At 39.5% G+C, this 25,507-nt stretch overlaps 1 protein-coding gene across 1 annotated transcript in view; it reads right to left on the reverse strand.

Annotated features, from left to right (window-relative positions):
* Nucleotides 1-25,507, reverse strand: part of GABRA4 (gamma-aminobutyric acid type A receptor subunit alpha4) — a 75,533-nt gene that overhangs the window by 21,678 nt on the left and 28,348 nt on the right. The window contains exon 8 of the mRNA XM_043871484.1: nt 23,550-23,809. Within this exon, the coding sequence (XP_043727419.1) occupies nt 23,550-23,809 (260 nt within the window). The remainder of the gene's footprint in view (nt 1-23,549; nt 23,810-25,507) is intronic.

Here is a 25,507-nt window from a genome sequence, read left to right on the forward strand (position 1 = left end):
GGTAGATTAATGGAAGGCAAGATCATCTTTGGAAAGCACTGACTCTGGAATGCAGGTTTCTGTTCCACAGTCCTTCCCTGCAGCACCACTGTGGACAAATTCCTAGGAGCCCCTTGGTGATCCTGGCGGCATCAACGTCAGGCTTTAATCTCATGTCATCCATGTATCATTCTCCTGCAGTGATCAAGCAGTCTCACTGCAACTGTGTTGGCTGCCCCTGTAGCATTCTATCATGTTGATACCTCTTTGGATTTCATCAAGGTGGAAACTACAACTCTAGCCAGCTATATTGCAATCTGAATTTCCTTCATTTAAGACATTCAATTTAATCAAATCACCTACCAAATGAAATTATAATGAGCATGAGTCACTATCATAAATATTTTTGAGCCATTGATGAAAACAAGCTGACTGCACCTAGGAAACTTCCCCGAAATCACTGAGAAAAGAAAAGCCATGGTGAGATCCCATCAATAGTGTGAGGCCATGTGGTTCATTTCTGCTATCTCCTAGCTCCTATGTAATAATAAGCTCTCCAGGCTGAGGCTAAATGAATGTTGGCTCAATTAGAGTCACTTCAAAGAACTCCCACAATAGTCCGTGAATATGGCAGGACGATGTCATCAGATGTAAGGCAAGGGGTTCATGGAGCCTCAGTCCCCAGCACCATGCCTGGCACAAATTAGACACTCCACAAATATTTGTTGAATGAATAGATAAATGAACATGAATAATGCTGACATCCTAATGTTTATGAAAGACTTACTACACACCAGGGCATTGAAAGTTCCACACAGATGTTTGGATTCATCATTTGATCACAAAGCATGAATAAAAAGTTCAGTGTGGTCAAAACAAATGTGGATCTCACCCATATTCTAAAGCACCAAGGAATTAAATGAAAATTTAATGCCATTTTGAGTTCTGGTTCTGCTGCGGAAGCCTGCTGGTCCCTCAATTTTAAAATACTTTCTCAGCATACTAAAATCAGAACTCTTTTTCTCATGTTGTTCTTTCCTTTGTTTCCATAGGAAACAGTGACTTCCAGGCATCTGAGACGACACAACATAGAGGGCCAAATCGCATGCCTCCCTGCAGTTGCCAAGGAGATAATGTATGTCGTTCCTGCAAATAACATGTTGCTCACACCTTCATTTCCTTTATCTAGCTTTTAAAGATATTCTTCGCCTGAACTGAATTCAGATAATGTTCACTGTGAACTGATGGAAACATTTCTTTTTTAAAAAATGTGTTTACCCCACTCCCCCAAGGCACTTGTTCATACCACACACACTGTCTGTGGAAGGTCTGAGCATATTTTCTGCCAATTTTTGGAACCAGTGATTCAGCAGTTTTCACCAAAAAAAAAAAAAAAGCATCCTGAATTCTGCCTGCTTGCGTTTTAAGTAAGGGTCCGATTAAACCCACACCTGGCACTAAGATATTCCAATCTAAAATGTCCTACCACGAAAGCAGCTGCACTCGATTAAATTTACATGGGAAGGGCGGGAAGGAAAGGGGTAAGCAAGCAAAAAGGAAAAGATGGAAGGAAGAGAAGAAAGAAGGAAGGGAAGGAGGGAGAGAGGGAGGGAAGGAGGAAGGGAGGGGAAGAAGGGGGGAAAACCAGAAGGGAGAGGTGGGGGGAAACTCATGTTCATTGAACACCTGCAATATTCCAGATTAGACATCTGTAAGAGGAACAAAAAGAACGAGAGAAACTTGAGATCTTGGCTGACGCATCTCCCTAGCAGGAAGTAGAGTCAATATTCAAACTTGGGTAGGTCTGACTTAAAAGCATGTGTTTTCCAGCCATCTAGTGCTGCAAAACAAATCACTCCAAAGGATCGTGTCTTTAAACAACGGCGATCATCTCAACACCGTCTTTCACGGGTTTGGAGGTTGGCTGGACTCAAGCGGCTCTGTCATTCAGCATCTCTCCCCTGGCTTCAGTCCAAGCAGCTGGTACTGGGGTCTCCTTCCTCACGTGTCTGGCCCCTGATGCTGGCTCCCTGTGCTCTCTGCCTGTGGCCTGGATGTCCTTATAGCACAGCATGCTGGCTGGATCCAGACAGCCAGCCTCAGAGTCAGAAAGCACCACTTCTACTGTGGCCACAGGTCCACCCAGGTTTTGAGGGTGTGGGAGCAAAGAGCCCACCATACATTGCAAGAAATGCATGTGGGATGGATGGCCAGTAGCGGGAGTGGGGAGTGGGGTTCTCATTACAACCATCTTGAAAAATGATTTCTGGCCCAACACAATTTTTGCAATATTCATTAATGTCTCAAAAAGCCTGGGAGTGAGGCTTCACAGGCTCTTTTTGTCTGCATGGTGGAGTAATTAAGGACGGAACAGTTAAAATGATCAGTCTAAAAAGAGGAATGGAACAACTTTTAATGCCATCTTGATGAATTATGGGGGAAAAAAAGCTGAACATTGAAATTAAACTTTGGAATGAGTTTCTGATTAATTTTTTTGTCCTTAACAGAGAGTCTCTTTGCTCATGCACTGTCAACTTTGAAAGCATTTGGATATAAACACTGACTGCACTAAAATTATATTGTGGCGTATTTATATATGTTAACACTCTACGGCCTTACCAAAAAGTTGCTTTTACCTAATTTAGCGTTTCGGGCTAAATAGATAGAATAGATGTGAATAGATGTGAGTTTACTACATGAATTACGGGCATATCTGCTTGGCATAGGGCTTCCCTGGTGGCACAGTGGTAAAGAACCCTCCAGCCAACGCAGGAGACACAAGAGATACAGGTTCCATCCCTAGGCCAGGAAGATCCCCTGGAGGAGGGCGTGACAACCTACTCCAGTATTCATGCCTGGAAAATGTCACGGACCGAGGAGCCTGATGGGTCACACTTCACGGGGTTGCAGAGGATCAGACACGATTGAGCGGCTGAGCTTGGGAGTGCATACGTGGACACGGTATCACCAAACGAACTGTTAAAAGGATAACATAGTCCACTAGGCCATTTGTTCTTGTCATCTTAATCTATCATCTACCATTAATATATCAGGAGGCTTCTAGCTAATGTCTTTATCTTTTCAGCACTCTTTAACATTACTCTAATAGTGAAGCTAGCTGGCTTTAGGCCATGAACATATCCAGCTGATCTGAAACAGCCATAAGACTGCCACTCAACGCCAATTTGTACTTGAACCATTAAAGTATTCACATTTGTTTATCCTTTAGAAACCTAACAAATTATTATCATAAATAAAGAGAACCTCGGCCAGAAAATAGGATACTACTGACACCAAGAATGAATATCACGGAGTAAACACAATAACCAGATTGCAGAAAGCATTCAAATTGGAGAAGTACGTCATGGCAAGCTAGTGAAGAAACAACAAATTCTGTATCATTGCTTGTCTTGCTGAGAGTGTATGACTGTGCCTGCTTTACTGTGCTTGTAGATTGGCTGAAAAAAAAGTATAGAGTGGCCATATTTAATACAGTTATTGCTAAGATGAGCAGCTCTATAACTGATCAGGCTATACTACTCAGGCCACACTCAGGTCTATCTGACAGAATCCCAGAATCCCAAATAACAGCAGTGTTCTACCCAGAACCTGACAACTGGATCTGTGCCTCCCTCTTCCCATTACAAGTCCAGCATTCCGTTCTCATTCGGGTCAACACATATGCTGAAACTTCAGGGTTTCCTCAGTTAGTGCTTCAAGGGGAAAAAAAAAATAAAACTAAAAATTGAAGTGCTCAGAGGATAAACCATCTGCCTGCAAAGCAGGAGACCCAGGTTCAATCCCTAGGTTGGGAAGATCCCCTGGAGAAGGAAATGGCAACCCACTCCGGAACCCCTGCCTGGAAAATCCCATGGACGGAGAAGCCTGATAGGCTACAGTCCACGGGGTCGCAAAGAAGTGGACACAACTGAGCGACTTCACTTCCACTTTAGGGGATATATGGGCTGAGGAGCCCAGCAAGTGACGCAGAAGAGAAGACATTTTATTCAGTATTTCTCTTCTAATTTTCACACTTCTGATTTCACCCCACATATTTCAGCTCCAAATTTTACATCTTTCTGCATATTTTCTTCCCCTAAAACGAGGAATATACTCTGTTAACAAAATCCTTGAGAATAAAGCCACAGTATCTTTTAGGACAATTGTTACCTACCTTACACCAACAATGAAGATTTGAGATTTTTTTTCCCTCTGTTTTCTTCAATTCTTAGTTCTTGGAATATAGAACTAAGAATTTACATCACTTAGATGCTATAATTTCTAATACTCTGAGTACCTAGCTCCACTTAATGGCTTTAGAATGACTGGATAGTAACCAAGAAGTTAACTATAGCCAATGATTATCTCAAACCATCTCATCAGATTCTGAAATTCCTTACGGGTTGTAACTTTAACCTTTAACTCCATTTTAGCATGCCTATTATACTTGTTATACTGCAAGATCAAACCAGTCAATCCTAAAGGAAATCAATCCTGAATATACATTGGAACAACTGAGGCTGAAGCTGAAGCTCCAATACTGTGGCCACCTGATGTGAAGAGTGGACTCATTGGAAAAGACCCTGATGCTAGGAAATATTGAAGGCAAAAGGAAAAGAGGGCGACAGAGAACGAGATGGTTGGATGGTATCACTGATTCAGTGGACATGAATTTGAGCAAACTTCGGGAGACAGTGAAGGACAGGGAAGCCTGGTTTGCTGTAGTCCATGGGGTCGCAAAGAGTCAGACATGACTTAGCAACTGGATAACAACAAAATACTTAGTCAACACATGTCATATATACTAAGACTGCCATTTGGAAGCATTTGACTGAAATACTTTACCAGTTTTCAATGCTAGAGGAAGACTGCTCTTTATATTTGCTCTATCATTAGGGTAACTATCCACTCTATTGGACAAAAGCCAGGAAACTTCTGTCCTGAACGAATGTTAGCTGGTAGGTCAAAGGGTATAAACTTGGGTAGTTACACGCAAAGATGACCTATCCATCATAGGTTAACTGCAAAAAATAATCAAAAATTCCAATCTGTCACACAGGAACTTGAAGGTCACACAGTAAATAAATGCAAGTTTCACTTTAAAAGTTATTTTTAAATCATCCCAAATTTTATCTAATTTGGTGCTTCTGTACACATCTTTAAAGAATATGTAATAATAAGTTTGATCAAATAAATGTGACTATAGTACAAACCCATCACACATGTGCAAAAATGAATGATTTATGGAGTTTTGAAGGATGAATGCAATTCAATAAAGAAAACTGAAAAAATAAGAAAAAAACTTAAATATTGAAAGCTACTAAAGGAGAGAGTCTTTAATTAAAAAAACAAACAAGAGTCACCACATAAAAGTCCCTTCCTATTTTTATGAATTGCTCAGGGATACTAATATAACTTCCTGTCAGCAGATCAAGTCTCCATTGACCATAATCTATTTCAGTCCCGAAATGTATTCTTGTTCTGTGGATAATAGGTAGCCTCCTTGGTGCCATTTTTAGATCAGCCCGTTGGCAAACATTAAGCAGAGAGCATGTTAACACTTTTCAGGATCAGCTGAGGCTTTAGCAAAGTGGTTTCTTGCTGCAGACGCAGCCAGAGTGAGCTCAGCACGGGGGAAAGTGCCTGTCGACCCGCCTCCTCTGCACAAGGCTGAACGGCTTCAAGTCAAAATCAAACAAACAGGCCAACAGAACAACCCACCGAGAGCATTCAGAGGCCCAGGGGATGCGCCCCCACCAGCCCCAGGCACACCAAGCATGGCTCCACGGCTTTGGCATCCTTAGCTCCAAACTCAAGATTTGTCTTGAAAACAGACTAATAAATTTTAAAATGCTAATCACCATAATCACTAGCACAATTTCTTATTAATTACCTGTTTTGCTGTCAGAAAGAGACAGCTGGTAAAGGAAATTAAAAGTCAGATCTTCACTCATCTTCACTTCAAAAGATCATTTTTGACTTGCTAAAAATCGTTCTGTTTTTTAAAATTTCTTTTTAATTGAAGGATAATTGCTTTACAATATTGCGTTGGCGTCCCCTATACAACAACGTGAACCTGCCATAAGTAACACACGTCCCCTCCCTCTTGAGCTTCCCCCAACCCCTCGCCCAATCCTACCCCTCTAAGTTATCACCGAGCACCAGCTTGAGCTCCCTGGACCACAGAGCAGCCTCCCATCAGCCATCCACTCCACACACGGTAACGTGTATGTTTCAGTGCTACCCTCTTAATTCGTCCCACCCTCTCCAAAGTCTGTTCTCTGAGTCTGCATCTCAATTGGTACTCTGCAAACAGGTTCCTCAGTGCCATTTTTCTAGATTCCATATGTATGCATTAATATAGGAAATTTGTTTCTCTCTTTCTCACTTACTTCACTCTGTATAACAGGCTCTAGGTTCGTCCGCTCGTGAGAACTGACCCAAATGTGTCCCTTTTTGTGGCTATGAGTAATATCCCATTGTATGCATGGATCCATAACTTCTCCACCCATTCATCATCCATCGATGGACATCTGGGTGGCTTCCTAGATGTCCTAGCTATTGTAAATAGTGCTGCTACGAACATTGGGGTACCTGTATCCTGTCTCAAGTATGGTTTTCCCAGGGTATATGCCCGTAGTGAAACTGCTGGGTTACATGGCAGTTTTGGTCCTAGTTTTTCAAGGATTCTCCACACTGTTCCATTCCCACCAAGAGGACCCCCTTTTCTCCACACACTCTCTAGCATTTATTGTTTGTAGATTTTTTTTTGACGATGACCATTCTGACCGGTGTGAAGTGAATCTCAATGTAGTTTTGAAAGCTATAGCAATCAAGACAGTACGGTACTGGTGCAAAAACAGAGCTACAGATCAATGGAACAAGTCAAAAAGCCCAGAGACAAACCCATGCACCTATGGGTACCTTATCTTTGACAAAGGAGGCCAAGATACACAATGGAGAAAAGATAGCCTCTTCAATATGTGGTGCTGGGAAAACTGGACAGCTACATGTTAAAGGATGAAATTAGAACACTTTCTAACACCATACACAAAGATAAACTCAAAATGGATTAAAGACCTAAATGTAAGAACAAAAACTATAAAACTCTTAGAGGAAAAGAGAGGCAGATCACTTGAAGACATAAATCAAAGCAAGATCCTCTATGACCCACCTCCTAGAACAATGGAAATAAAAACAAAAGTAAACCATGGGACCTGATAAACTTAAAAGCTTTTGCACAGCTTTTAAGCTTTTAAAAACCTTGCACACCTACAAGCAAGGTGAAAAGACAACCCTCAGAATGGGAGAAAATAATAACAAATGAAACAACTGACAAAGGATTAATTTCTAAAATATACAAGCAGCTCATACAACTCAATACCAGAAACACAAACAACCCAATCAAAAAGTGGGAAAAAGACCTAAACAGACATTTCTCCAAAGAAGACAGACAGATGGCTAACGAACACATGAAAAGATGCTCAACATCGCTCATTATTAGAGAAATGCAAATCAAAACAACAACGAGATATCACCTTACACCAGTCAGAATGGCCATCATCAAAAAGTCCACAAACAATAAATGCTGGAGAGGGTGCGGAGAAAAGGGAACACTCTTGCACTGTTGGTGGGAATGCAAACTGACACAGCCACTATGGAAGACGGTATGGAGATTCCTTAAAAAACTAGGAATAAAACCACCATATGACCCAGCAATCCCACTCCTAGGCGTATACCCAGAGGAAATAAAAATTTAAAAAGACACATGTATCCCAATGTTCACTGCAGCACTCTTTACAATAGCTAGAATGTGGAAGCAACTTAGATGCCCATCAACAGATGAATGGATAAAGAAGTTGTGGTGCATATACACAATGGAATATAACTCAGCCATAAAAAAGGAATGCATTTGAGTCAATTCTAATGAGGTGGATGAACCTAGAACCTATTATACAAAGTGAAGTCAGTCAGAAAGAGAAAGATACATATTGTATACTAATACATATATATGGAATCTAGAGAGATGGTAGGATGAAATTTATTTGCAAGGCAGCAATGGAGAAACAGATATAGAGAACAGACTTACGGACATGGGGAGAGGGGAGGAGAGGGTGAGATGTGCGGAGAGAGTAACATGGAAACTTACATCACCATGTGTAACATAGATGGCCAGTGGGAATCTGCCATGTGGCTCAGGAAGCTCAGAGCGGGCTCAGCATCACCCTAAAGGAGTGGGATGGGGAGGGGGGCGGGAGGGCGCTTCAGCAGCGAGGGGACACACGTACACCTGTGACTGACTCATGCTGACGTTTGGCAGAAAACAGCAAAAGTCTGTAGAACAGTTATCCTTCAATTAAAAAATAAATATTTTTTAAAAAGAATGAAATTAGAACATTTTCTAATACCATGCACAAAAATAAATTCAAAATGGATCAAAGACCTAAATGTAAGACCAGAAACTATAAAATTCTTAGACAAAAACATAGAACACTCTTTAACATAAATCACAGCAATATCCTCTTTGATCCAACTCCTAGAGAATGGAAATAAAACCAAAAATAAACAAGTGGGATCTAATTAAATTTAAAGGCTTTTGCGCAGCAAAGGAAACTATAAACAAAATGAAAAGACAACCCTCAGAATGGGAGAAAATGACTGCAAATTAAACAACTGACCAAGGACTAATCTTCAAAATATACTAGCAGCTCATGCAGCTCAACACTAGCCTGGAAAATCCCACGGACGGAGGAGCCTGAGAGGCTGCAGTCCGTGGGGTTGCGAAGAGTTGGACACAACTGAGCGACTTCACTTTCACTTTTCACTTTCATGCATTGGAGAAGGAAATGGCAACCCACTCCAGTGTTCTTGCCTGGAGAATCCCAGGGACGGGGGAGCCTGGTGCGCTGCCGTCTACGGGGTCACACAGAGTCGGACACGACTGAAGCGACTTAGCAGCAGCAGCAATCAAAAAGTGGAAGACCTCAAGAGACATTTCTCCAAAAAGGACATACAGATGGCCAATGAACACATGAAAAGATACTCAACATCGCTCATTATTAAAAATCATTTTAAACCAAGCAAAAATGTTGCTTTTACATGGTTCAAACGAATAAAACCTGGCTTTCCTCAAAACAAACCACAGGCTCATTACTTCTTGGAAGAGACAGCCAGGGAAGGTCAAGTGCCCAGCTGCCAACTCATTGCCGCTGTGAATGCTGCTTTAGTTAAGGATCGGCTCTGAGACTATAGCTAGCAAGTTTCTAAATGTTTGTTAGACTCTCGCTCACTTTCCAGGGGCGTACCTTCCAAGCTCCACAGAGGCTTCTTTTTACCACTTTCCAAGCAAGATGCTCTTCCCAGAGCTTCTCCATTTAAACCAGTTCGCAGGAGAGTATTGATTATTCCCTTTTTTCATAGGCAACCAGAAAACATGCCTAATATAGCCTAAACAGGAGAGTTGAGCACGATTCTAATCTCCCCTCTGGTAGCCCATCTACATTAGGACACAAAGATAACCCAAGAACAAAACTAAGAGTCAAACGCATGGACAATTAAAAGGCAGGATAAGCAGCTCCTTCACAGGGAAGAGTTCCAAAGAAACCAGGTAGTTTGAGGTCAAGTGTTATCCAGATTTCCTTCAGTAACCCCAAAGCTCTGTGTGAACCTCAAAAAATAAAAAGCAATGCTGGGATGGGTTTATGGGATTTTTCTCTATTACCGTTATCATCTAGGACTTCTCTTTCCTATCATTACTAGTAGGAACAATATTTCTAGAGACTATATTGAATTCATTCTTTCATTCGTTAACTCAGTATACAAATGTTGGAGGGTCACTTACTGGGTGCCAGGCTACGTGCTAGGCATTTGTCTTATGATTTCTATTCTTCACATTGCTTCTTTAAAAGAAAATCTCTTCAATAGACTAATCCCAGATGTACACAAATGTCCACAGTTTGATAAGCTGGACAGGATAACACACTTGTTTTAAATATGAAGAGTTGACTTTCTGCTCCTTGGCTACAAAGGTCTCACCACCTTTGGCTAAGCCCTCTTTGGGAAGTTAATCCTCAGGTGGCAACAAACTAGGGGCTTCCCAGGCGGCACAGACAGTAGAGAATCTGCCTGCCAGTGCAAGAGACACAGGGTCAATCCCTTTGTGGGGAAGATGCCCTGCAGTAGGAAATGACAACCCACTCCAGTGTTATTCGATGGAAAATTCCAGGGACAGAGGAGCCTGGAGGTCCATGGGATCTCAAAGAATCGAACAGGACTGAGCTCTCACACATGCCAACAAACTGGCCAAAGAGGAAATGCAGATGTCCTAAACAGTGGGGTACCCCCTCCCTCTTCCTTTTGTCTAATATTTTCATGGTATGAGATTTTCTACTTTCAAGTGATCCCTTGATATCCATACTAAACTGCCTGGACTCAGTAAAAACTTTTAAAGGAGGCAAATAGGAGCACTCTCAGGGAAACTAATCCCCAACCTCATTTGCAAACCGATCACAATAAACTGTAGGAAAATTCTGAAAGAGATGGGATTACCGGACCTCCTGACCTGCCTCTTGAGAAACCTGTATACAGGTCAGGAAGCAACAGTTAGAACTGGACATGGAACAACAGACTGGTTCCAAATAGGAAAAGGAGTACGTCAAGGCTGTATATTGTCACCCTGCTTATTTAACTTATATGCAGAGTACATCATGAGAAACGCTGGGCTGGAAGAAGCACAAGCTGGAATCACGATTGCCGGGAGAAATATCAATAAACTCAGATATGCAGATGACACCACCCTTAGGGCAGAAAGTGAAGAGGAACTAAAGAATCTCTTGATGAAAGTGAAAGAGGAGAGTGAAAACGTTGGCTTAAAGCTCAACATTAAGAAAACTAAGATCATGGCATCTGGTCCCATCACCTCATGGCAAATAGATGGGGAAACAGTGGAAACAGTGTCAGACTTTACTTTTTTGGGCTCCAAAATCACTGCAGATTGTGATTGCAGCCATGAAATTAAAAGACGCTTACTCCTTGGAAGGAAAGTTATGACCAACCTAGACAGCCTATTAAAAAACAGAGACATTACTTTGCCAACAAAGGTCCGTCTAGTCAAGGCTGTGGTTTTTCCAGTGGTCATGTACGGATGTGAGAGTTGGACGGTGAAGAAGGCTGAGCACCGAAGAATTGATGCTTTTGAACTGTGGTGTTGGAGAAGACTCTTGAGAGTCCCTTGGACTGCAAGGAGATCCAACCAGTCCATCCTAAAGGAGATCAGTCCTGGGTGTTCGTTGGAAGCTGAAGCTGAAACTCCAATACTTTGTGCACCTCATGCAAAGAGCTGACTCACTGGAAAAGACCCTGATGCTGGGAGGGATTGGGGGCAGGAGGAGAAGGGGACAACAGAGGATGAGATGGCTGGATGGCATCACTGACTCGATGGACATGAGTGTGAGTAAACTCTGGGAGTTGGTGATGGACAGGGAGGCCTGGTGTGCTGCAATTCATGGGGTCGCAAAGAGTCGGACACGACTGAGCGACTGAACTGAACTGAACCTTCTTTTTGAATTCCTTATAGGCAGACTTTTCTCTGACTATGGAATCTACAACTGTTTTCAATTAGCCAAACAAAAAGTAAGTGAAAAAGCTGGCTTCAGCCAAACTACTCCCAAAAGAGGGAGAGAGTTTGGGAGAGAAGCAGAATTCACTGGACTACATTGTTAGGGAGTCATGAGACTGGAGGGGATAAAGAAATGCCAAAGCTAATTGTCTACATGAAAACATTAGATTTTTAAAACTTACGCATGAGACAAGTGCTCGGGGCTGGTGCACTGGGAAGACCCAGAGGGATGGGTTGGGGAGGGAGGTGGGAGGGGGGATCGGGATGGGGAACACATGTAAATCCATGGCTGATTCATGTCAATGTATGGCAAAAGCCACTAGAATATTGTAAAGTAATTAGCCTCCAACTAATAACAATAAATGAAAAAAAATTACTCAAATCATAAAAAAGAACAAAATAATTCAATTTACAGTAACATGGAGGAACCTAAAGACTAGTATACTGAGTGAAGTAGATCCAACACAGAAAGACAGTATATATGGTATCGCTTATATATGGAATCTAAAAAAAAGTGTATAGATGAACTTATTTACAGAAGTAAAATCACAGATGTACATAACAAACTTAGGGTACCAGAGCAGAAGCAGGGGGAAGGATAAATGGGGAGTTTGGAATTGATATATATACACTACTGTTTATAAAATAGATAATAATAAGGACCCACTGGCCAGCACAGAGCGCTCTCCTCAATACTCTGCAATGGCCTAATGGGAACAGAATCTAAAACAGAGGAGAGATTATATACATATGTATATATATGTATACATCTGGGTATATCTGATTTACTCTGCTGTATAACTGAAACTAACACAACATGGTAAATCAGCTATAATCCAATAAAAATTAAAAACTAAAATAAAATTTAAAAACTAAAGATACAGCAAATGAAGGGGAAAGAATAGAGTTCTACAGAATAATTAAGCAAGAGGCATGTGAAAATTCAGGCTCACTAATAAAAGCAGCAAAAAAGACATGGGGAAAGAATTTGACACGTTATTCAAACAAAGAAGTGAGGTAGGGTAAGAGTCTCTTGGAAGATGAGATAGTAGCAAATACTAAGAAAAACACACCACACCACACAATCTGAATAGAAAACGCTCTCTCCTTTAATTGGCCAAAATACATAACAATTTTCCTCTACCAAAGACATTTATATGCATAATATCTTCTGGTTTATTTAAATGAAATGAAACAAGTAATACCCAAACTGATGCATCTTGAAACTTCTAAATTATCAGAGGCTGAGAGAAAAACTGGAGATTTAGCGATGTATATTATGTTGTGGGAAAATTAGCCTCTCAAAATAGCAGAAGGGAAATTGGCAGCTTAGCCAAATAAACCAGAAGGAATGAATACTCTTACTCAGTAGCTGAGGGAAGAGAACTTGATGGATAATATAGCCAAATATTGAGAGAATTTGTTTCAAGCATCTGCATATTTTTGAAGCTGACAATGTCCCCCCCTAAAAAGAAGTGCTGGCCCACTCACGTAGTAACACAGAAGAAGATTCACCAAGTTAATAAGAATGGGAAACACCATTAAGAAAAAAACTGATAGCAAAAATTTCACCTGGGGAAACGGATGGTCCTTCACGTACTGCTCTCCCTGACAACTGAGCACCTATCTCAGTTATATGAGGAGTGAAATTAATCAGGAGCTGTTTCTTGAGCACCTGCTAGATTCTTAGCAGATCTGTGCCAGATGCACTGGAGAAGGAACGGGGTAAATGGAGAAGTAAAAATATCAACAACGTGATAGAAGTTTACTAATTACAGAGCAATTCTACAGCGGTCCTTAAGCCAACGCATAAAAATCACAAACCAAACTAATGATATTTATAGTAATGAGGTGGCTCATTTCCTTGATACTCTCCTTTATCTGCTGACCATCAGTAAAATACACCTCACTGCCAGGCTAGGTTCTCTCACCAGCCCCTCCCAAAATTCATCACATTTTTTACATCTCTTGGTCCCTACAGAATACCTATGCTGTCACCTGACAGTATAAATTCAGTAAGGGCAAAAACTCTCTTTTAAGACCCTTTAAAATTTTCCTCTCCACCTTTACAATAGAATTCTTTTGAAATATATTATAAATAAATATTGTTAATTAAATGTACTAGTACATTTCAAACCAAAAAATAAAAAACATACCTTTTAACATTTTTTAGATGTTTAAAATGTCAAAAAATTGGGAAAACTATGGATTGGTCTATAGTCAAAATGACTGAGCTAAATCAACTGGTGATTTTTAGCATTGAGGAAATCCACATATATTTTATGCAAAGCTAGAAATTTGGAGAGTGTGGCTAATTTTCTGAGACCTTAGCTTTCTATGTAAACTGAACTGCCAATCCTGAACTGCTTGGGCTTCGTTATAAATGGGATAGAGTTTTACAGTCTGGTTCACAATTTCAACAATACAAACATTGACAACCTTCAGAAAAATGGGGAATGGGGTAGGGAGTGAGGGTGTGGGGGTAGGCACAGCAAAGAGTCACCAGTGGTGGTATTTGGTTTTAAGAGAGGGGAAACAATTTATATGGGTTGTAAATCTAGACTTTGGAGCCAGACTTTGGGGTTTAAATCCCGGATCAGTTATTTAAGAGGTGTGTGCTTGGACAAATCACTTCCGCCTCTGGGTCTCAGTTAGCCATCTATAAAAGAGGGTGAGGCTGGAACAGGACCGCTGTGCCGATGATATAAGTGAATACATGCAAAATATGTAAAATACTCTCTGGTGCTACTAAGCACAGGATCAGTTATGTTCTCATTGCCGTTGGAACAGTATGGACTTTTGCTAGGTAACAGCACATAAAATAACCTGAATGTTTAGTTTGCCCTGACTCAGTGAACCCAAAAGGAACCATCCTTCTTTGTAGCCATGCTTATGAAAGTAAACATAAGCTAAACAGCATAAAGCAAGCTAGCATTAGTTATAGATACGGATAAGTTTGTAGTAACAGGTTTTTAAATTAGAAAGGAACTTGGATATAATCTTGGTCAACATCATCAGGTAACAGAGAAATGGACACTCAGATATTAGGTTGTGTGATCAAAGAGAAACCAGAAAACTGGGAGTAGAGACAAAAATCCCTCGATACCTGCCTGTTTCTCTCGCTGAGAGTCAGCACAGTGCATCTGGAAGCATCCAGAACACTCTGTGTCCTCACCATAAACCGCATGTGTAACAACACGGCCGTCTCAGGGTGTCGCGGGCAGAGATCACACACGTAAAGCAACCAGCACAATGCATACACACACGGCACGTGTGTGTGTGCGCTAAGTCGTTTCAGCTGTGTCCCACTCTTCGCAACTCCATGGACGCATCTTTCACGTCCCCTGCGTTGGAAGGTGGGCTCTTTACCACGGGGCCACCTGGGAAGCCCTGCGTGGCACACAGAAGCGACAGGGATGGGGACTTCCCCGGTGGTCCAGTGGTCAGAACCCACTCCCCAGTGCAGGGGATGTGGTTTTGATCCTTGGTCAGGGAACTGAAGATCCCACACACCAAGGGGCAACTGAACCCACGTGCCACAATTAAAACCTGACACATCAAAATTAATAAATAAAATTTTTAAAAAGAAAAACTAAAAAAATAACAATGATGATTATAATGGTGACAAGCTGAATCCTCAAATTCTACATACTACATAAATACACTTCCAGCTTCTTCCTTTGTCATACTTGCAAACATAGAATAAGCGAAAATAAATGGACAAGTTTACTAGCAATCTATATCCATACCACACACACACACTCCTACACTGTATTATACTAGGTTTACAAGATGCCTTAATACTTCCTTAAATACTAGCTAACATATTAATATCTAGCCTTCCTGATGTAGCATTGAAATTATGGCATGTCCCCTTCCGGAAAAGAAAATAGCTTAAATTTTCAATCATGATGCTAATGTTAGCATTTTTCTTCCCATGTGATGTTATTACAAATAATTACCAAGATATGCACAGTATTACTTCAATAAGCTACTAAAACTGATCGCATCTTCTCCCTTTGTCATTTTGAATAATGTCTCTTACCTTGTCACTTTTTGCATTCCAAAGACTAATCTGAAGTCTCAGCTTAACTCTCTCTGATATAATTTATCATCACCCTCTCAAACATCCTTCAAAGCATTTTTCACATTTATTCATTCACGTTCATATTCATTTATTCACATTCACATACATATCATTATTTAAATTTCTGAAGTTAAGTGTTGAATGTCACCCCCCACACTACCCTCAGAGTATTCCCAAACTACTACACTTAACAAGTGTTCCATTAATATAGCCATAAATAAATAGGTTCCCAGTAGGTAACTGAATTCATAGATCCATATTCCAGCACACAGGTCTAAGGTAGCAGTGAATATTTGAGAGTAAGCTTATGCTACTATAAACATACTTGAATTATTCTAAAACCAAGATTCTATATATTACATATAGCCAATTATAAGAGTAATATCCTGTCTCCTTCACTTTAAGACTATGCTCTGATGCCTAGCGCATAGTAGTTGCTCTGGAAACACTTGTTAAATTGCTAACTGAGATGTGGCTCTCTTGCTTTAGCAAAATGACAATTTCTCATGAGTCAGCAGGTGACACATAATAAAAGTAACAGATGAAAAACATGGTCGGAAATTAAACATAGTTCTGATACTCATGACACTTAAATCATCCAGTTTAATAATTGTGCGATTAAACAATTACTCATTGCCTAAAGAGCATTACTAACTACAGAACATTCAGTACAGAAAAAAGTATGACTTCAGAGAGGTACAATTTATATAAGACTTAAAGAAGTCATTAAACTAGGACTGTCACCAACAAACCGAAATGTCAAGTGAAATGACAGTACCTCTTCACATCCTTGTTCAAACTGCCACGGAAAGAGATTTTAAAATAAGTTAGGAAATGAAAGAAATAAGGATAAATGAGAAAACAAGGTGTGTTTTTTTTTTGCATGCTAGCTTAAACTATTCAAAGCACAGCATTTCTAAGAGGAATTTTGAGAATGACTGAGATGAAAATCTGAAACCGGCCTAGTTTATAGAGCCTGTTAGAATGCAATGAGACTTGTGTATTACCAAGCACTGGGAAATCATCGCACTTAACACTGGTGTTGCTCACAGACACCGATATCTGTGTGGGCTTCCCCGGTGGCTCAGCTGGTAAAGAAGCCGCCTGCGGTGCAGGAGACCCCAGCTCAATTCCTCGGCTGGGAACGTCCCCTGGAGGAGGGATAGGCTCTGCACTCCAGTATTCTTGGGCTTCCCCGGTGGCTCAGCTGGTAAAGAATCTGCCTGCAATGCAGGAGACCGGGGTTCGGTCCCTGGGTTGGGAAGATCCCCTGGAGAAGGGAAAGGCTACCCACCCCAGCATTCTGGCCTGGAGAATTCCAGGGACGGTATAGTCCATGGGGTTGCGAAGAATCGGACAAGACAGCGACTTTCACTTTCTGTGACAGAGATGACAAAAAGGATCCCAGGACAACAAACTGTACTCTCCTCATAAAGCATGGTGCACTTATAAATTTACAGGGACTTTTCATTTTGCTTGATTTTGTTTTCAAAGTGTCCTCCTCAGTTCCCTGCAGTTGCCCACTAACTAAGGCCGACTGTTGACATCCATGTCTCAGAATGACTATCTGCTGTTCCTGATCCTCACGGTGACCTGGCTCTAGCTCACCACTTAACATCCACCTGAAGTTCACACTTAACTGTGGTAAGGAGGAACATTACATTAAAATGCAAGTGCTTTTGGAAATCGGTGATAAACGTATTGGTTTTTAGAGGCACCACAGTTCCTATTGTCTGATTACTATAGCTGGCTGATTATAATAAACAACTGTGACTATCAGACACTGGGTTATGTGTTGTATGGGAAGACAGAATGAAGCCACAATCAATCTTATTAAGGAGTTCTCCATCCATGTAGGTAAATAGAGTAATCACATATGAAACAATTTATTCAAAATACTTTAAAATATTATAGATAATGAATTATGCGTGGTGCATGTGTTAGATGTCAAAGATGCTTCAAGGAAATAAACAATAATAGTGATCACAGCTACAGTGACCATCAGGGAAATGCAAATCAAAACCATCTGAGGTAGCACCTCACACTTGTCAGATGGCTATCATCATAAAGAGCACAAAAAAATGCTGGAGAGGGTGTGGCGACCCTGTGCAGTGAGGCGTTCTGTACACAAGTGGGGGGGGGTACATCGGCACAGCCACTGTGGAGAACAGTAAGAAGCTTTCTCAAGAAACTAAAAACAGAGCCACCATATGATCCAGTAATTCCACTCCTGAGCATATTTCCAAAGAAAACAAAAACACTAATTTGAAAAACTATATGTACCCCCAGGTTCACTGCAGCCCTATTTACAGTTGCCATGATATGGAAGCAACCTAAATTGCTTCCATCAACAGATGAATGGATTAAAAAGATGTAGTATATATGTGTTACATATATATGTGTTACACATAAAATATATATATACACACACACACACAATGAAACACTACTTAACCATCAAAAGAATGTTGCCATTTGCTATAACATGGCTGGGTCTGGAGGGTAGTCTTAGTGAAATAAGTCACACAGAGAAAGACAAACAGCCCCTATTTTCCGATCCTTTCTTCTGTTGTCCTGTCATTGCTCCACTTTGCAGGTGCGGACTCTTGCCACCATGTTCCTGAGATCCTTAAGGTTGGTCAAAATGATCCTCATCTGGGAAACAGGGCTAGAGTTTGACTTTGAAGAATAGATGGTAAAGAATTACTAAATCCAAGGTGCATCTTGAATTATTTATATACTCTTTTAATATCGTCTTTTTCTTAAAGATTCTAAGCGGAGCAAATAGCTATTTAATTTACAAATATCCTTGTAAGAATCTATGAGCACTTTAACAGTGAAAAGTCCATGAAGAGTGGCTAAGTGAAATGGAAACAGTCAAAGCCATTAGGTAGATGGGACAGGAAGGGTGCGCAGTGGAGAAGTATGCACTTGTGTTCAGAAAAGTATCCATTTACACTCCCTCCTATCATGGGATAGGAGAAAATGTCTCGCTATGGAAAAGCCCACCTGTCTGAACTTGAGCTAATTAGCTTCTTCCTTAAACATGCTTCACCGCTCTTCTCTATTCTAATGAATGACGCCACCACCATCTATCTCCTCCTTCAGTTCCCTGTCCCAGCATCTAATCAGTCAGTAAGATGTGAAATGAGAAGTTTGAGGTTTGCAAGCCTAGCCCTGCCACTTACCAGACAAATCACTTTGGGCAGATTGCTTGATTCCTAACTAGCAATATCCTCATTGGTAAAACATGGACAAAAATAGAACATATTTTATAAGTTGTTAGAATTAAAGTGTATCTACAATGTCTGTAAAAGTTATTACTAAAAGCATTTGGAATATTTTGCTGTTGTTATTTAGTCATAGAAATACAAACAAATGATTCTGTGTTAGGCTCATCATTTTATACACATGTATTTTATATATATATATATATATATATATATATATATGCACACATACATTCTAATGTCTATCTGTATAGCTATATTATAAATTAAATACTATAAAACAGAATTTAAAAGAACAAACCCTACACTCAGACACAGCTAAATTAAGGTAAATATTGGGTCTACAATTTTCTAGTTGTGTTATCTTAAATACATCACTTAACAGCTTCAAGGGTCACTTTCTTCATCTATAAAAGTTATTGTGAGCTTGCAATTAATTAGCACATGATAAGCATATCACACAGTACCTGACACAATGCAAAAGTCCAAGGAATTTTAGTCATTATATCATGGGATTTTTCACAATATACAATGTGCATACATTAATGTATACTTTCTGACTGAACAAGAACTGCAGAATATATTTTCAAATAATTGTTAAAACATGATTTTACTAAGAAATCTCCACATTCTATAGTTACTTATTTTCCAAACCATCCTGTTAACCCAGATCACCTGTGTCAGTGAGCAAGCAGGCACTCCAAGAAGCAGTAAGCGTGCGGAAGGATAGAACCACGAAAACAGAGCTCAGCTTAAGTACTGGAACGGCAAAGGCAAAGCCAGAATTACAGTAATGTCGCAGAAGCAAAACATCCACTGTCCCTCCTGATGCCTAAAAACACACTCAGGCTGCCCCCGGCTGCTCTTAGAGTCTGCCGATCGGCCTTTTCTCCTTGCTTCATGAATATTCCATAAACCATAAGCTTTCCAATTCCCAAGAAATAAAAATGGTAACCATAAAACTCTGCTAGGCCATTAACAGTCCATAGGTCATATACAGTGACCATGAATCAAACTACTAGTGAGCTTTCCCAAAGGACCAGTGAATTATCAAATATTGTGAGGAGTTTAAACACATTTTAAACCAAGGCAGCATTATTCAAATAAGCAAACAGCTACACAAGTTGGAACACATTAGAATAATAAAATTTCAACTATTTGATTAAAATCTATACTGAAAATCCAAACTTACTAAGATGATTAGAGTATTTCCTTGCAGCAACATATTTTAAACTCTTGCTCTTAACATACTCTTTCCCCTTCTTGATTTCCTTCTCCTTATTTATCTGTGTTTTTCTCTGTCTCCTTCCCTTCCTCAGTTTTAATGCATTCTCAACCTTCAAAGCTAAACTTACTGAAAGTATTCAATGACAGCTGAAGCCCCAACGCCAGGTGTGTCCTGGCAGCAATACGTACGCTGGAGGACGGATGGCCAACTCATTCATCACTGTCCTCAGAACACAGACTCCTCAAGGAAACTGCTCTGGAGATCCAAGTTATAATACACACATGGTTACATGCTGGAGAGGATGTGAAACATACATTTTGATGAAATTTATTATAAATTCCCTCCAAACCTGTAAAGACCATGACTCTATGCCCTTCACAAACAAATTTCATCATCTGATTCTTTGTCAGGCCGCTTGCACACAGAGTGAGGCCAGTGCTGCCAAGAGGACTGACAGAATCCAAGCGGACTTAGCCAACCGGACGCGGCAACGCTAGCATTCATCAGCGATGACAACTGTTACAGTCAGAAAACACGCTTCAAGGCGGTATTGCTTCTCATCCCACCTTGGGAAACTCTGCAGAATAGCTTTATGCTAGTCAAGCAGTACTTTCAAGTATATACAATAACACTATGCAGGAGTCTTATCACCTTGCAAAAATGAAAAGAGAACCACATCAAATCATTATAAACAGAAAAAAACTACATATATATGTATATATATACACAATGTCTCCAGATGCAGAATCTTTAGACTTTAGCAATCCTGGGATCAGGGGGAGTTGATAGCTACAAGGAAAAGTCAATATATTTAATAACTTCCACAATATTAGAAAATTATAAGTTGAAATATGTTGTTTTAAAAGTTAAAGATAAATACTGGTTATATAATAATAGGACAGATAGCTTTCAAAGTATATGAAAAAATAAAGAATGTGAAAATTTAGCAATAAAAATGCACTATAAAAGTTAATATTAAGAAAGAATATAAAAGTTAATGAAATCAGACCAAATAGAATTCAAGGAGCATTATATGGAATATCCCCAAAGAGGTTATTTTATGATCAAATTCACAGAGTTAAATGAAAATAGGGCTGTTATAAATCTTTACATGTTGAGTATCATAGCATCAATATGCACAAGACAAAACTAGTTAAAATGCAAAACTAACACAGACTCATTTTTGGAGAATTTTTCTTAACTTTCTTGGTATTTGAAAGATCAAGAAGACAAGAAGTGATTTATAAAGTTATTAAGAGGTGACATAAGAATGTTTTAGGTAAAATTAGTAACTAATAGTCGACTCCTTAATTTCCATCAAACATTTATCGGCTTTAGTATAATTCAGACCACAATGAAAATATCAGAAACATTCAAATCTATACAGGTAACATTTCTGAACATAAGGTGGGTTCAACTAAAAGTACAATGAAGCTAGATAAACAAACAATATCCCTTTTGGAACTTACAATATTATCTTCCAAATAATTATGAGCTTATATAGAAAAATAGCAGCATAATTGCAGAATATTTAGCAAATAATTATGATAATGTATCATTAAAAAGTTATGAATTATGGCCAAAGCTGTATGCAAAGGAAATCTCATTGCAATGAAGGAAACTTTATTATTAAATAAGAAACAATGGAAATAGATTAAGAACTAAACTCAAAATGCTAGAAAAAGAGTAACAAAATTAACCTGCAGAAAGATGAAATTAAAATAAATCTTAAGTCAACAATAAGAATAAAAAGTAAATAAATAAACACAGGATAGTTTTTTAAAGGAATGGTAGATAGAATTATTCTACCAAGGCCTCAATACAACAAAGCAAAACAACAAACACAACAAAACACAATAAAAGGCAGAAAGGACAGAAAATTACTTATGGGGAAAGGGAAAGGGAATAAAGCTGTTGATAATGAGTTTTCTATCTGACAACAGTAAACAAAATTCATCCTAATAATTTTGAAAATCTTGATGAAATTGATTTCTTTAGAAGAAAATGTAAGCTATCCAACTTACTTTAATGGAAGGACAGTAATTTTTCTATCCGCTCATCTGTCATTCTTAGAGAACCAGTGCCCGTATCCCTGTCCTGGGAAGGCGAGCTATAAACTGAGGGACCCTAACCAGCTCATACCTACCCTGTAAATGGCTAACCTAATTTGTTCTACTGGCATCTTCCCTGGGAGGACCTCCTGACTGCCTGTTCTCGGAACTGAATTCCACTGTTGCCACAAGGCCCTAACATTTCCTTCCCACTTTGGTGATTCAGCACTATCGAAGCAATGCACCATCTAACGTGCCTGTTTTGCTATATATGTACATTTTTTGTAAATTTTCTGTCTCCCCTGTCCTACATACTTAAATGTAAGTCCATAGAGTAAGATAATTGTCAAAGGGCTTTGTATGCCTTTGTTTCTCAGATCATCAACAGTGTCTGGTGCATAGTTGGTTTTACATGTGTATTTGGTGAATGAGTGAAAAAAAGAATGAATGCATGTTTGAATAATTAAGGGGATGAGTTATTACCTATAGAGAATAATGTTGGTGACTTACATACACTTTGATTTGGGCACATGCAGACAAAAGGAGCTTTAGACTCATTTGTGGCAGCAACTACAATAAGGCTGTGTATAAGTGACCATAGATACTTCTTTGATTCAGGAAAGAAAAAGAGAGAGAGAGAGTGGAGTCTCAGAGGAGGGGGAGGAGAAAGGAGAGGAGGAGGAGGAAGAGGAGGTGATGATTGCTTGCTTTCTCATTTTCATGATGATTTGCTATTTTTGTACAACTGGTATCCAAAAGTCACTTTTTAATTTTTTTTATTTTTTAGAATCACTTATGTGCCCAAAGTAAATTACAGTAGCTCTTATATACTTTCATATCCTTTTAGATCTGGCTCTTTAGGACAAGACTTCTCAATCTTGGATGGATATCACCTGCACCTACGAGTCTTCTTGTTTATTGGTTTTCTTTTCTTTTTTCATACAAGGGCACAGCCCCGTGGGGGCAGTTCTAATGCAGAGCCATGCTAAGAATCGCTGCTTTATTTTGTTCAATGAACTCTACAAAGATGCTTTTCCAACCTGCTTAAGGGTATCTACAGGTTTCTCTTAAGTGCATACATAAGATTTTGCTCCCTAAATATTGAAAAGTTTTAAATTCTGAACTTTCATTAGAACTAGCTCCGAGTACATCTGTCTCATCCAGAGCTGTTTAATTTTTAAGCCATTAATCATAGTTTCAAAGTTGAAATTTATGATTATCCTTTAATTTTTTTTTTTGAATTTTTAAATGAGTTACAAATTATCATTGGGATTTTCAACTTCCTAGCTTTTCCCCTGGCAATGGAAATTTCACCAAGATGCTAAAATCATGAGCTAAAGGATATTAAGTCAAATACCTGCAGAGGTGTTTCAAGATGCTTTTCTCTCAGCACTGGAGCAGCTGAAATTTCCTGGGGGGCTTTTGATGCCTTCCTTTTGGCTTTTTCCATTTGGACATTGGTAAAGTAGTTGACAGCAGCAAACTCAATAAGGGCCGAAAACACAAAAGCAAAGCAGACAGCTATGAACCAATCCATGGCAGTCGCATAGGACACTTTGGGTAAAGAATGCCGTGCACTGATGCTCAGCGTGGTCATGGTCAGGACTGTGGTTATTCCTTCAAAGGAAAAGAGCAAAGAGAAAAAATACTTTCTGGTTACTTCTACACAGAAAAAACAACCAAACGAAAAGATCTGGAAATTTGGTGGGGTGGCAGTAACAAAGTTTATAATAACTCAAAACAAACCATCTTTCATATGATTCCAATCCTAATGGTTCAGTGAAATTAGCACAGGCTTTGGAGTGAGAGACAGATGTGGTTCAAATACTGACTCCTCCAATCACTGGCTCAGTGTGAGTTGGATTAAGTTAGGAAAACACACTGGGTTTCACCTGATACCCACTTACTGAGTTTACTATGAAGATTTAAAGTATGTAAGGCAACTAACATACCTTGGGTTGACATTAGCACCCAGGCCAATATACCTGAGAAACTGAACACCTAACAGGAAGTGTGACTCACTGAAGCACTGGTTCTCAGCCAGCAGTGGGAAGATGGCAGCACTGGAAATTAAAGGATCAGAACTTCACGCCTGGGGTAGGCATGGCCCATGTGATTGAAACTCTCTACCAGAAAAACCACAAGTTATATACACTCAAAATCTTTACCTGAATATTACCTATTGAATTAAAATAATAAATGTACTAGTTATAAAATATTCAATTTATATAAAACAGAAGGAATGCTCCCAAGAAACAGATTTCTAGAACAATTTGGTTTTAAAAATATTGGACATCTCAGTTCAGTTCAGTCACTCAGTGATGTCCAACTCTTTGCGACCCCATAGACTGCAGCAAGCCAGGCTTCCCTGTCCATCACCAACTCTCAGAGCGTGTTCAGACTCATGTCCATTGAGTCGGTGATGCCATCCAACCATCTCATTCTCTGTCATCCCCTTCTCTTCCTGACTTCAATCCTTCCAGGCATCAGGGTCTTTTCCATCGAGTCAGTTCTTCGAATTAGGTGGCCAAAGTATTGGAGCTTCAACATCAGTACTTCCAATAAATATTCAGGACTGATTTCCTTTGATTGGACATCTACGGCCCTTCAGTTTATGGTTGGCAGGAAAATACTGGTAACAAGAATAACAGTATTTCTCTCCCATCAATAAGCTTCTGAAGCATATCATCTCCAGAAAAACCTTTTCTGCAGAGCCTGGAAAAATGTCAATCCCCATTCTCAATGAAAAAAATCCCACTTGCCACTGAAACTATAGAGAAATGCATGATTTAAGGATGTTAAATATTCGCACAATTGGCCCTCTCTGCATCTCTGTGGATCTAATCCATGTTATGTAGTTAAGTTTGGAAAATTTATTTGGAGATTTATCATATCCATTTAAATCATTCTATGTAATACTTAGGAAATCTCCTGATTTGACACACTCAGATGCTTGGGAATGATGATGATGAAGACAATAACAATGATGAAGGCATAAACTATTTATTCCAATCCATGCCAATCCCTAGCCTAAAGTCCCATATTAAACTGAAGAGACAGTGAGCCCCATGAAATAATGAAGGAATAAAAATATTTTGATGTAGGGAGAAATAACATTGTCTCTTCAACTGGGCACTTAATTATATCCTACCTTGTATTGTTCCCTAATTGTTCCATTTGTGTGAGCTTTGTTTCCACAACTTCATTAAGCGTTGACTCCTTAAGGACAGAAATGTTTAACACCGCTTTGGGATTTACCATATTTCACATAGTGCCGAGCACATGAAAAATGTGTAGTAAATAAAAATACATTTT

Source organism: Cervus elaphus, chromosome 17 (assembly GCF_910594005.1).
Source record: "Cervus elaphus chromosome 17, mCerEla1.1, whole genome shotgun sequence".
NCBI lineage: Eukaryota > Metazoa > Chordata > Mammalia > Artiodactyla > Cervidae > Cervus > Cervus elaphus.